We start from the raw sequence: 14,496 nt of genomic DNA, 5'->3' as shown, positions 1-14,496 counted from the left end.
TGTACATGTCTCCATAATGACAGATGAAGATGTGATGTTTGTAGGTCCTTGCTTCTCGTTCCCTCCTAATGCCATCCAAACCTAGCTCTGACCTTTCCCACAGTGTTTCTCAATGTGCGGTCCGCCTACATCAGAATCACCGGGGAGGTACTTAAAATGCAGATTCCTGTGCCTCCCTCCAGATCTACAAACTCACAATCTTTGAGGTTGATACCTGAGAACATGCATTTTAATAAGCTCCCCCTGGGATATTTTTATGCAGATGACCTTTTGAGTTTACTGGAGGCCTTTTGTAAAGCCCCAGTGAAAGTTTCCAGCGAGTCGCATCTCTGCCTTAACAAATTAAAAGAGGCTACGCTTGGGCCAGAACTTCAAACTGAAAACAGCAGCACCTCTGACCCCCACCCCTAACAACGGACTGAAGGGGTTGGCACTGACAGTTAGCCAGAGGCCTCCAAAAGTCAGGTAGGCATGGAAGATCCAGAGTCAGAGCTTTCAGATCCAGCTGCTCCTCCTTTGCTAAAGTCAGGAACTAGGGTTTTATTTTATTAAAGATGACACTTTGTCTACTTTAAGCATTTCTTCTTCTTCTACAGATTTCATCTTGGACAGATATATCTCCATTGACAAGACATTCTTTTTCATTCACTCCCCCTGATAACATCCCCTCTTCCTTTCTTAGCTCAGAAATAAAACACAAGGGCCAGGAGCGGTGGCTCACACCTGTATTCCCAGTACTTTGGGAGGCTGAGGCGGATGGATCACAAGGTCAGGAGTTTGAGACCAGCCTGGCCAGCATGGTGAAACCCTATCTTTACTAAAAAAAAATACAAAAGTTAACCAGACATACTGGTGTGCACCTGTAATCCCAGCTACTCGGGAGGCTGAGGCAGCAGAATTGCTTGAACCAGGAGGCAGAGGTTGCAGTGAGCCGAGATTGTGCCAGTGCACTTCAGCCTGGGCAACAGAGCAAGACTCCACCTCAAAAAAAAAAAAAAAAAAAAAAAGAAAGAAAGAAAAGAAATAAAACACAGGAATTATTCAATTTTAACCATTTGTTAACCATCTCATTAACAGACATTAGCTTTTGTAAACAACTGAAAATCCTCCATAAACTTCTGCTCCTAAAAATTAATTAAGTATTGATTTTTCACCCTTTCTAGTTAGGATTTATGGCCAGGGCTTCAATAAACTCTCTTGTAAGCAAAATAAGTGAGGGCAGTAACTTCTAGCTAACTTCCAGCTCAACTAATTATGTTCTCTGTCTCTCTAATTCCCCTTGTAATTTTAGCCAAATAAAGCAAATTAGGCCTAGACAAAGGAAAACAGACTCTAGGAAAAAATATTTTGTGAAATGTTTTTTAATTATTTAACTTAAAGGGATCTAATTTATTTTCATTTCATTTTGTATCCCAAAAGCTTGACTGGTATTTCTGCCAACCCATAAGTAGAATCTGGCAAAGGAAACTCTTAAAATTTTGGAACTTCAGAATCACTTCGATGATCTTCTGCATGTTTACAGAACGATCAACTCCATGCTGTGTGGTTATATAGTACCATTATTTTTGAAAGGCTCACGGGCAGAATTTTGTGCTTATTATTTTCATCTCGGGGTGTGTGTGTGTGTGTGTGTGTGTAGCAGTAAATACAACAGATACTATTGTATTGTTGTAAAGTTATATTCTGAATATCCAGAGCATGGGTTCTTATTCTTAGGTTATTCTTACAAATTGATAGATGGGTAGACAACTAGGTAAAGAGGTAGAGATGGATGGATAGATGGATAGGTGGATAGAAAGGTAGGTAGGTAGGTAGATAGATAGATAGATAGATAGATAGATAGATAGATAGATAGATAGATAGATAGACGATAGACAGAAAAACAGGCTTTAAACCATATTTTATTTTTTCTTTTTAAAAACAGCCACTGTTGCTTAGATTAATTTTATACTGCAAGGCATGCTTCCTGGAGGCATATGGTTTGGGGGATGCCATGAAAAGCTGAATCTGGAGACTTCCCTTAGAACAGAGCACTGTATTTATGATTTAACTATTTCTTGTTAGCAGCAGACAGTGTACCGTGGACTGCAGAACTCTGCCATGTATCACGGTCTTTCATATTGAAAACAAAAACAAAAACAAATAGTACCTAATTAAACTGAGCTTGAAGTTCTGCATACTCTACGCAAACACCATATCCTCTGGAATTTCATTTAAAAATGCATGGCCCCAACCATGCCTCCAGGACCACAATGCACAAGTCTAGAGGTGCCACGCCCATTGCTGTCTCATGCCATGCTGTCCTAAGCCCTATGCCTCTGCTCCTGGGCTCCCCCGGCCTAGGAAGCTTTCCCCACCCATCTGTCTGCCCCCTGTTAGAGAACACACAACTCTCTTGCGCCCTAACTATTTACCAGTGTGGGGGGTGTTTGATTGTGGCTTAATATCCCAAGGCCCAGCACAGTGCCAGCCATAAAGCAGGTGTTCAACAAATACCCTCTGGATTGAGGAATGGATACATCAACGATGCACATACCAAATGCCAGCCTTGCTGTACAAGCTTGAGCACAGATTTGAGGGAAGCATATTTCTTAATGTTAAAAAAGCAGCATAAGAGGATGGGGGTGGAATTCGCATTAGTACCTTCAGAGCTTTTTTTTTTTCCTTGCCCATGATGACTCACTTCTGCTAACTGAAGTTTTTAGGTAACAGTGACTGTAATATTCTGCTAGTTTTGTAGGCTTTCATTGTCAAGATGCGTTCTAAATGAGGCATAAGCCACAAAAGCAACCATAAAGCTTTGCATTACATACAGAGGGATAGGGAGCATTGGTTAGTAAAGGATTCTGATTAAGAACCATTTAGTGTCATCTCTGGTGACTCCCATCTGCTGGTCGTCTAGTAACCCGGAAGTACATCAAAGCACAGAACCTCATCTGGCTAACATGGCCCCGCATTAAAAACCATTGTGAGGTTGGGAACTTTACATCATTCTTCTGGAGGACAAAAATCCTTCTAGTGAGCTTCAACAACAAATTCTCTATTATTGCTCATCAAGCTGAATAATAATTATACATCCAGTTATCCACCTTCACAACAAGTTGGTTAGATCCTTAAGGGCAGAGACTATAACCTCAGGGCCCAGAACAATTCCTGGCACCTTGTAGGCACTCAAAAATACCTGGTTAATAACCATTCTATACTACTCTGTGCACAGTACAAGCTCACAGAACTGGGAGGGACCTTAGAAATAATTTTGATACAATCTCTTCCATTTCAGGATCAGAACAAGGAGAGCCAGAGAAGCAACGTAAAGTACCCAGGTTTATAAGATCAGACTACGGGGGATGCCTTTAAAAAAAAAAAGTGTGTCCACGCACAGTGGCTCACATCTGTAATCACAGCACCTTGGGAGGCTGGGGTGGGTGGATCTCCTGAGGTCAGGAGTTCAAAACCAGCCTGGCCAACATGGTGAAATTCTGTCTCTACTAAAAATACAAAAATTAGTCAGGCGTGGTGTAATCCCAGCTACTTGGGAGGCTGAGGCAGGAGAATCACTTGAACCTGGGAGGCAGAGGTTGCAGTGAGCTGAGATTGTGCCACTGCACTCCAGCCTGGGCGACAGAGCAAGACTCTGTCTTTAAAAAAAAAAAAAAAAAGAAAGAAAAAGAAAGAAAAAAAAAAGATTTTTTCTCCTCTCAGTCCGTAGTTTCTGGGAAAAATCCAAGAGGGATCTAAAAATGACCATTTCATGCCTCAATAGCTTCTTCTAAGCAAACAGGCCTTTTATAAGTTATGGAACATTAACATGAAATACATATAGAATGGAATTTGGTAGCTTGTGTTATGTAAATTTATTTTGGTGAGTGAAGTCCATAGTTCTCAAATTCAATTCATAAAATTAACACCTCTTATTTTCTTCTGGAGCCTTTAAGGGCTTTTGAAAATCACAGTTAAGAGGTCCAGATTCTTACCATTCACGTAAAATCAAACTACAAAACTAAAATTTCAGTATTTTAATTAAGTCTGCCTAAGTCCATCAAATTAATTTGCAGCAGCAAAATAAGATAAAATCATGAGAAGCACAGGGACGAATTCAACATCCCATCACTCATGATTAATTCAACCAGCTTTTATGTCCATGTCTGGGTGATAAATACTAAAATTCCTATGTTTGTCTCATTGCTTTATATGAGAAATGAGACTTTCTTTTACCCTTGAACTAACTAACCTCCTAAAGATCTAGAAATATATTCTCTCCTCTGGAGGAAAAGTGCTTTGCTGCCAGAGAGGCTGGGGAGGAGAACATGGATGTCAAGAGTGGGCTTGAGGGAGATTTTAAAAATCCAGGATCCGGCGTACAGCACCAGCTCCACTGTGCAGCTTCCTGAGTGAGCCGCTCTGCAGCTCCCAGGCAGTCTGAGCTCCTAATTTGCTAGCACCTCTCAGTTGAGGGCTAAATTTCCCTTGGGCCTTGATTTCCTTTTCTGTCTCTCTTTCCCCCTGGGATCAGGCAACTTGAGAACGGAACCTCTTGATTAACATGTCAAGAGCCATAGACTCTCCTTAATGGACAGTCTCTTTGCCTGCTCGGGGCACTGGCTCAGCCTGGACCTGGGCAGGAGCTGCCACAATGTGTTAAGTCACTAATAAAGGCCTGTGCTCAGTAATGATTTAAAGTGCTCTGAGATAGAGGGCCTTTGGATTCATTAACTCCTCAGCACACTGCCTGCAAAGCCTCCTCTGCTCTCTTGCCTAGCACGTCCCTGGCTGCCAAGCATCTGCGGCAGAAGAGTGGAAAGGCAAGTTCCTCCAAATACAAAATGGTGCTTGAACCTCTAGATGATGGTTTTGTTTTGTGACATACTCGACTGCCTACTCACCGGGACCAATCTGTCATTTCAAATGGTTTTCCAAAGCAATTTTCTAAAGTGGATCTTTAAAACACTTTGGGATGAATCATTTAAACATTTCAGGTTGGTGACACTCTTGGAGGAAGGAACATGCCCTAGCAAATGGAACGCATCTTATCTGCCTCCAAGTGAGTGGATGAGTTTAAGCAACAATGCCTCTGAACACACTTCCCCATCAAGTCCTCATCAGGAGTTGCTGAGAACCTCCCCACCTCCTTCTTTTGAAAGAGGCAATCAGGATCTTTTGCATTCTTCTCTAACTCGTTTGAGCCTGAAACACAACCTGGGCGGTGCTGATATATCTCAGGAACCTCCAGGCTTCTTCATCCAGGGACTGAGCAGGGCCCGCCCAAGGCTGGAGATCTATATGCCACCGTGGACCCTGCAAGAGACAGAAAATATAGGTTGTGTGTAAGGAAGTAGGAACTGGGTGGGAGGAGAAGGACACAGTATCAGAGAGGAAGCAAGGCTGCTTTAGCTGTTGGCAAAACACACACATGTGCATACAGGCAGCAGGGGGCTCTTTGGGAGCTGCTGTCATTAAGGCCACATCAGTCACAGGGAGACAAATGAGGCCTGCGACAGCCCAGCTCCCAGGTTAAGCAGGAGAATGCAAAGGCCCCGGGGACTGTCTGACTCTGCATTTATGATCAAAGGCAAACTCCATTTGACCCCATTGGGCTCTCCCTTAGCTGCAGTTTATTTTCTTTGAGGCTGTGCTCCACTAGGAAGAGAAACTCCCTTATCAATGACAGTCTCCCAAAGCTTAGAGCTTCAAAAATATGTGCCTCTCTAAACAAAGCACCATAATGCTGCGGACTCGTCTTTGTTCTGAGCATTTGTTTATCTTCCTCAGTGCAGGAAGATGGGACCACGGCCCTTGGCTGCTGGGACCCTGTACAGGCAGAGCGAGGACCCCAGAACTGTCAACACCAGGGCTGGGGAGGGTGGCTTTCTAGCACTGTGAGGCAGCCACCACCTGTTAGCAGAGGTTTCGAGGTGCTGCCATGAACAGAGTGGTTAAGGATGACCTGCTCAGCCCCCTTTTGCAGCAAGGATGGGTGGATGAAGGGTTGGGGGAATGCAGTGGTCTGGAGGAAGCAAAAATGGGAGCCCCTCCAGTAAAAAGGGGGGCACTAGTCAGGAAATCCTTATTAGAGCTCAGAACTCCCTACCTACATTTGTCAGCACCAGGAGATGTCCAGGAGGTTCGCTGCAATTCCCAGGGGTGGGGAGGGCTCGTGCATGCTGGGGAAGGGCTGGGGAAAGGGAGAGCTCCAGGAGCTGGTGGGGTCAATGTCTAGCGCCAGGAAAGGCTTTGGGTGTCATAGCATAGGGTTCCTGCAGTGTAGTGAGAATGGGCCCCTAAACCCTTTTTTTTGAGACGGAGTCTCGCTCTGTCACCCAGGCTGGAGTGCAGTGGTGTGATCTCAGCTCACTGCAAGCTCCGCCCCCTGGGTTCACGCCATTCTCCTGCCTCAGGCTCCCGAGTAGCTGGGACTACAGGTGCCTGCCACCACACCCGGCTAATTTTTTATATTTTTAGTAGAGACAGGGTTTCACCATGTCAGCCAGGATGGTCTCGATCTCCTGACTTCGTGATCCACCTGCTTCGGCCTCCCAAAGTGCTGGTATTACAGGCGTGAGCCACCGTGCCCAGCCCCCTAAACCCCTTTTTACGGTGAGGAAGTAGGCAGGGGAGGGTTCTGGGAGCAAGATATGTGCAGTCTTAGGAGGCCATGCTCAGTTTAATGCTCTGCTGATGCTGTCTGGAAATTCTTAGTAATTTTATTATTTTTTTATTACTGCTCCTTGCAGAGCAGGGCTAACTCACAGGCAGCGTGCCTAGAGTCAGTCAAAATTCTTAATAATTTTTGAACAAGAGGCCCTGCATTTCATTTTATACTGGGCCCACGAATCATGTCGCCAGTCTCCCCTGAGGGGCACCTTCTGGAAGAACAGCCTTCTCTTAACAGCTCTTCTTGTTCTGTACAGGCTGAGCAGGCAGAGACTCTAGTAAGAAAGCTGGAGAACGTTCGTCATACATCTTCCCAGTTAATGCCTCCCACACCCTTATTTCTTTTCTCCTTCTCTGAATTTGATGTTGATTACCATTTGGTCAAACAATATTTATTGAGCTTTAGCCACTCTGTGCCAGGCACTGGTAAATACACATATACACAGTGTTCTCCAGTCAGGTACTGTGGTAGGAACTGTCTGCACCCAAAAAAGAAACATCTAGACAGGCCAGCCATGAGATGCTTTCGTACAAATGTGGTTTGTTGCCCCTAGATGGGGTGGCCTAGGTGACTCGGGGTTACACAGAAAACATGGAAGTCGTGGGGAACAAGGTTAGTCTGTGTGAAGCAGACAGTCTGGGTTTGGGGAAGAGGAATCCATTCTCACACGGGGGTCTGAGATCAATGCGAGCACTTTGGAGTGATCAAGGGTTATTCAGTTTAGGCATTATTAGACACACACCACTGAAGAATCCCTGTAGAGCCCACAGTCTCACATCCTCACAGTCTGTACCACCCTTGTAGGGGCTGAGCACCACACAGTCCCTCTGGAGTGAAGGAGGCCTCCCTGGTTTCCCACAGGCTGCCTCTTTTTTCAGGAGCCCACAGAGCAGGGCCAGCTGCATGGGCATGCAACCTGTGCAGGCTCTCCCGAGAAGCACTCACGGTCAGGTGGGGGAGACAGACATAGACGAAATAACTTCTATAGTAAAATGCTAAAATACTCAGGAGAGTCGATCTCTTTAGGAAATACTCGATTCTGAAATCATAAATTATCAACACATTTAAACACAAATGCTTCCAGTCCTGCTTGGTCACACTGACAGACTGAGTGTTTCCCAGGTTACTGCAGCAGCCAGCACAGCAACACGATGTCCCAAGAGCACTCAGCTAGGCCCGGGGTTTAAAACCTCCCAGGTCACTGTCATGGACCACTCACAAGGGCCCCCAGCATCTGGCCCAGGAGTCCCTGGATGAAAATGATGGAGTTCACATGTTATGGTTTTCCTCAAAATGAGGAGTTGGCAAATCTTTTCTATAACGGGTCAAATAGCCAATGTTTTAGACTTTGCAGGCCACACAGTTTCTGTTGCAACTCCTTGCCTCCTGCTGTAGCTCAAGAGCGGCCATAGACAGTAAGTAAACAAATGGTTATGGCTGCCTTCCAATAAAGCTCCATTTACACAAACAGGCATCAGGCTGGATTGGGCCTGCAAGCTGTAGTTTGCTGACTCCTGCTCCAGCTGATTCTAATTCAGAGGTAGGCTGGCCTAGAAGAGGAGGTTTACTGAAATAATGCAAGGGAGGCAGGCTATGATGTTGTTGGGGCTCAGAACATGATTCCCCAAAGTCTGGTGCTCTGGCATGGTATGAACTTTAAAGTGTTGTAAGACTTTCTCCTTAGCTCAGGTAAAATGGGGTCTTTGTCACATGACCATGAGAGATTGGGCTCACAGACACTTTGAAGGGTGAGAAAAATGGAATTTACTGGGCAAAAAGGAAGAAAAGGGAAACAGGGACTCTCAGCAAAGCAAAAGTTCTGCTAGCTGGCTTCCTGCCTCACAGATTGAATCTCAGGTTCCACCCCAGAACAACAGAGGCCAGGCTCCTCCCCACTGCAAATGATGCAAACTTCCCCAGGGGCTCTGGCCCAGTGGACATTCCTCCCATTGCACAGGCTGGTCAGAGTTTCTCCGGGGTCCCCTTTATACTTGGCTGCCTCAAAAGGACATTGGATGGGCCTCAAAGGCGAGTTCTCTCTGATCTTCTGTGGCCCTCCTGTCTCTCACACCTCTTTCTTCCCCAGAGTGGATACTAGAAACCAGAATTCCTCTTCTGTAAGGCAGGTGAGGGAAACTGGAGACCCTCTTCCCCAAAGCAAGCCATAAAATCTACAAAGGTCACTCTCTCCCTTCTCCCCGAATACCTTTGTTCCAGAGGGATCTTGCCCCATACCCAGGAGGAAGAAATGCTACACAGAGAGACCAAGAGGAAGCTGACCAGACAGGCCTTGCTGGGGTTCCCCCCTCAGCCTATTACCATTAGATCACACCCTTTTGTCCAATCACACTTCTATGTAGCTGTCCATCTTCATGGAACCTAAGCATTAAAACAGATCATTTTCCCTGCATCGCTGGGTCTTCATTTCTGAAGGCTTCCATGTCATGTAAAACTTTGATTAAATAAATTGGTTATGCTTTTCTCTCATTGACCTGTCTTTTGTTAAAGGAGTGTTGGTCATATGCTTACGATGAGTGAGGAAAGGTATTATACCTATTCCCTATGATGTCTAGATTATAACTAATGTTGTCATCTGGGTGACTTGGGCAACCAGTCAGGGTCCCAGCAGGATCCAGTGGGCTCATTCAAACGGGCTAACCTGAGAGAAGTTAACAAAAAGACTATTTACAAAGGTGCGGGCAGGGCTTAAGGAAACCAATAAGGAATAAATAACACAATACCTGTGTCTAGTAACACCAGAGAGCCCTTACAAGCCTAAGGGAACTCGATGGAGAAGTCTGTAGTAGAGGAATACAGCCAATCCTATTACATACTCCACCCTAACTGTCTGCCCCACCCACCAATCTCCTGCCTCCTGTTGACCAAACTCAAAGGAAAGGCAGGGAAGAGTGAAGCTGTGCTTGATCCCTGCACGTCAGCCTCCTGGGGTGGAGCAGAGTGGAGGTTGGGCCAGCAGGGGCAAATGGAAGGTTTCTTGTTCCAGCATTCTTTGGAAAGAAGCAGTGAGACTTGATCAAGGAGTCATTCATTCATTCAGTGGGCATTTGTGCCACATGCCAGGCTCTGTGTTACAATTTAATATAGGCCACAGCTGTGTAAACCAATAAATGCCAAAAAGGTTATAGGGGCTCTCACAGAGATCTCTACGGGGAACACTGGGAGCACAAAAAGGCGCAGCGCCTGAGTATTACTCCAAAATAAATGCCTGAAAATACAAAGGCAGAGCGTGGGAGGCAGTCTCCACTGCTAGAAGCCCAAAAGCACATCAAAGGTCTTTCCAGCATTATTAAAGAGACACCTTAAACACAGTAGTAGCATTTAACCTGGGCTAACACACAAAAGTAACTTCACAGATCAATAATTTAGAATCCATATGGTAAATCAATATGGTGAAACTATAGAATTATCTTAAGGGTCCTCAAATAGTATTCTTCTTGCCACCTAATATTTGTCATTTCCAACTGAGTGTTGACCACAAAGGAGCTAAGCACAGCAGTTGGAACAGTGAATAATGTTAAGTTGAGGAGTCTCAGATGGGCATATAATAGAAACACCGCAAATAGATGCCCTCAGAAGTGCTCTGGCTTAATGCTTTGGTTGAGCTGTTTAAAAAACATTTCACATAAAGCAATGTTCTTATTGGAATCAGTCTGACAGCAGTTTGTGATTATTTCCCCATGGAAACCACTAGCTTTTATCATCTCTTTCAATTATCATTGTCTTAATTCTCTAGTGTACAAATCAACATTTGTCCTTCCCAAATTCCCACAAAGAGAATTCTCTGAGCACCTTAAAACATCAATGGCAGGTTAAATAGAAAAGGACAAAAATCATTTTTCCCTTTTTAAAAGCTTTTTTTAATCAATGTGATTTTACTCCAAACAATTCCCTAAATGCCAGGGTACATTAAATGCCTGTCATCCACATGCTTCAAATATCAAGTGGCCATAACAATGCCACCCCCATTGCTCCCAGGAGGTGAGAACGTGGATTCCCAATCCTGCCTGCCACCTGTACTTCCTCTTCAGACAGGTAAAGGAGCAGTTTAAGCAGAGGTGGCTGGAAATACCATCATTTTGGATTGGTCTGTTTGTCTGTCCCCAGCAGGCCTGAGCTGAAATGTCAAATGGAGTATTACAATGAGTTGCCACACAGAAGCAGCTTTGTTCCCCAGCTCCTGCAGGAATGGGGACCCCCTCTATTTCTAACCACCAGGGCATTCATACGAAGAGGCCTGCCCCACCTCAGATAAGCATTTCTCAGGGCAGGCGTGGTCCTGATTTCCAAGGTAAGGAAGGAGCCTCCTTTCAGTTTTGCAAAGGCCTTATCTGGCACCTTGTCCAGAAGATGTGCATTGAAAAGTGAGAAGGCTTCTTCTAATGAGAGGCAAATGTTTTCATTACTAGAAAAAAATTTCAAAAATTCAGATTAAGGACAGCAGAAGATTCCATACACGACTAGCTCATGTTATTTAGTGGCTATTTTGCAGGTATCTGAGATTCTACTTTCTGAAGGGTAAAAAGTGATCACTGAGTCACTCAGTGCATGGAGATAATGGATTTGACTCAAAAAGACTGCAACAAGCACAGCCATGAGGCTTTGGGATATTTTTACCACTTGTGATCTCAGCATAAAGTTTCGTTTCTTGAAAAAAAGAAAATGATTCTCTCAAGCCATGAAACTGAATTCCAAGATTTTACTCCTAAAAGATAATGCCAAAAAAAAGCAATCTTTTAAAATACTCCTTTGCTTACCAGCTTACACTTGTGCACATAATAGAAATATATTAATTCAAGACCATGAGCCTCAAGCAAAACTTGTAGCATTTAAAAATTTTACAGGAAAAAAAGCAGGCCCACTCATGACCTAGAAAAGAGAGCTATCGATTCGGTATTGTGCAAAAGCTTTCTTTGTTTTAAAATTTGGAACAGCAGCTTCCTCCTTCACAGACCATATCCTCACACCCATGAATGACCTTAGGCAGCCATGCAGAAATCACCAAAAAATAGTGCCACCATCAGTTTTACAAGCATGTTTCTACATTTTTTGTATAAAATAAACCACAAGGATGCTTCTAATGCTCCATTGCTCTGTGTTTCAAGGCTACAATCCTTTGGAGGATGAAATTATATGATGACTAATGTCAATGATCAGTTTCTTTATCACGATAGATAACGGATAGAGTGTTTGGGATATTTTTTATAAAGTTTCAATACTCCCAAATGCATGTTCCTACCCCTAGTGAGCTCCTGAAGGGTTTCAAAACCAGCAGTTCTCTGCTGGGAAAGATGGCTAACCATCAATTCTGTGCATCACAGTTGTGTGCGTGGAAACGAACAAGGAACTAAGTTGTGAGTCCTTGACTCCAACTCAACAATAGAGTGAGTGTGTGTTGATGTGTTGATGATGGAGAAGCCTAAGCTTTCTGGGAGAAACAAATCCAAAACAAGTAAAATAGATTTATTTAGCAATTTTGCTGCAATTTTGTGCTAATTAAGAGCATCTGTTAGTGGGCAGGAAACAATGACTGAAGGAAATTGTTTATTCCTTTTTAGAGGGGGTGGGGGTGGGAGTAGTTGGGGGAGGGAGAGGCACAAAATGGTATCTGGACAGAACATGACTCCAGCCCTGGCTGAGGCTGTGAGCACTGCTGTTACATTTCTGTAACGCCCTCAGTGTGTGCCCAGGGCTTCTAAAGGCTGCGGGGGGAGTGCCAGGTGCAGCTCACGTGCCTTCCCCTCAGCAGTCTCCTGTAAGTGGACTGTTTCTCAGACCCGGCCCTGCTTCAGAAAGAGCAAGAATCAGTCATACATTGTGCAGTGATGTTTAAAATTCAGGTAACCCATGCAAAAATTTCATTTAAAAACAAAGGATCTCAGTTTCCGTTCTGGGTAACCATACTCCCACCCCGCGCCTCCCACGGAATGCAGAAGCAAAACCTGGACAGAATGCACAGAGCGGTTATTTGAGGAATCTGAAAAGTAAACAGTAGCGGGCAGATTGGAGAAGAAGACCAGAATTCAAAGTACCTCGAAACTAGGAGCCAGGTCATCATTGCTTTTCCTTCTGGTATCCTGCCCGCCCCTACTCTAGGCTGCCTGGCACCGGTAGTGGGCACTGGCGCAGCCAGGAAGCACCAGGAGCAGCCCTGCAGTTCAGGCTCCAGGAGGCAGGGCGTCTCCTGATGCTCAGGGAGAGTAGAGGAAATCCCCACTTTTCCTCCTTTTTTTTTCCTTTCTCCATTCTTGCATTCCCTCCCAAGTAATCCCACTAAGATGCTAGAAGCCACAGCGGGGGCCTGAAGGCACCCAGAACTCTGTGAAAACGGAAATTTCCTCTCCCATCTCGGGCAGTGGCCTCCACAGAGTGAGGTGAATCCTCATTGACTATTTCTGTCGCTCTCTTCCCGCAGCTTGGCCTTGGACTCAGGCACAGGCACAGGAAGTGTGCAGCAGAGCATAGGCAAAGCAGGGGTAAAAGCTCAGATTTTCTGGCCATAGATTGAAAAACCTCAGGGAACTGGATAATACTGGGGAAACTGGGGAGAAGAAGTAGCTTGGGAAGGCAGCCCCATTAAAGAGTTTGTAAAGCACCTGGGCTCACTCTAGAACTGTACATGTGTGGATCTGATCCTGGCTGGTCCAGCAAAGACTTTGAGAGCTGAGCTAAGAGACGGACCTCTGGAGCTAACCGACAGACCTCTGCCCAAGCCCCAGACCGGCTACTAGGTGGGATATACATAGGACAGAGGTGAAACCCCTACAAAGGCTTTGAAAACAGAGCTGACATGGAAATGACAACCCACAGGAGGTTGGTGGGAACTTGAGGCCTGGACCCGACCAAGATAACTGCCTGTTAAAACAAATATATCGACATTATCCAGTATTTAAACAAAACTCAGCCTTATAATATTCAAATTTTCAGGATACGATCCCAAACTACTGAGCATATGAAGAATCAGGAAAATCCCAACTTACATGGGAAAAAGACAATTAACAGATGCCAATGTCGGCGTGATACAGGTGTTGAAATTTTTGGCAAAGACTTAAGAGCAACTATTACAAAATAATCCATGAAGTGAAGGTGGACATGCTTGAAACCAAGGACAAGATAGAAAGTCTCAGCAAAGAAATAGGAAGCATAAGGAACAAACGGGAATTCCAGAACAGAAAAATACAATAACTGAAATAAAATCTCAGGGGATGAATTCAACAGCAGAATGAATTTGACACAAGAAAGAGCCAGTGAACTTGAAGACAGATCAATAGAAAGTATCCAATGTGAACAACAGAGAGAAAAATTATTGTGGGCGGGAGGAAAGAGCCTTGGGAACCTGTGCAACAATACCAAGAGCTCTAACATTCATGTCACTCATATTCCAGAGGAGGGGAAGAAAGAATGCAGTGCAGGAAAAAAAAAAAAAAATTAAAGAAATAATGAGGCCTGGCACAATGGCACATACCTGCAATCCCAGCACTTTGGGAGGCTGAGGCGGGCACATCACTTGAGTTCAGGAGTTCAAGGCCAGCCTGGGCAACATGGCGAGACCCTGTCTCTACAAAAATACAAAAATTAGCTGGGCGTGGTGGTAAATGCCTGTAATTCCAGCTACTCTGGTGGCTGAGGTGAGAGGATTGCTTGAGACTGGGAGGTCAAGGCTGCAGTGAGTCATGTTGTGCCACTGCATTCCAGCCTGGGTAACAAAGTGAGACCCTGCCTCACAAAAAAAAAAAAAAAAAAAAGAAGAAGAATGACAGAAAGATCCCCATATATGGTGGAAAATATAGCCTAAAGATTCAAGAAGCTGGCTGGGCGCGGTGGCT

The 14,496-nt window shown here is 44.7% G+C and overlaps 1 protein-coding gene across 1 annotated transcript in view; it reads right to left on the bottom strand.

The window, feature by feature from the left end:
* Positions 1-14,496, bottom strand: part of METTL24 (methyltransferase like 24) — a 115,231-nt gene that overhangs the window by 73,945 nt on the left and 26,790 nt on the right. The window contains exons 3-4 of the mRNA XM_011970653.1: positions 10,883-11,075; positions 5,197-5,295 (exon numbers count right to left, since the gene is read on the bottom strand). Coding sequence (XP_011826043.1) covers positions 5,197-5,295; positions 10,883-11,075 — 292 coding nt within the window. The remainder of the gene's footprint in view (positions 1-5,196; positions 5,296-10,882; positions 11,076-14,496) is intronic.

This window comes from Mandrillus leucophaeus, unplaced genomic scaffold (assembly GCF_000951045.1).
Source record: "Mandrillus leucophaeus isolate KB7577 unplaced genomic scaffold, Mleu.le_1.0 Scaffold96, whole genome shotgun sequence".
NCBI classification, from domain to species: domain Eukaryota; kingdom Metazoa; phylum Chordata; class Mammalia; order Primates; family Cercopithecidae; genus Mandrillus; species Mandrillus leucophaeus.
The sequence above is the reverse complement of the archived record's forward strand: the minus strand, read 5'-3'. Positions and strand labels throughout refer to the sequence as shown.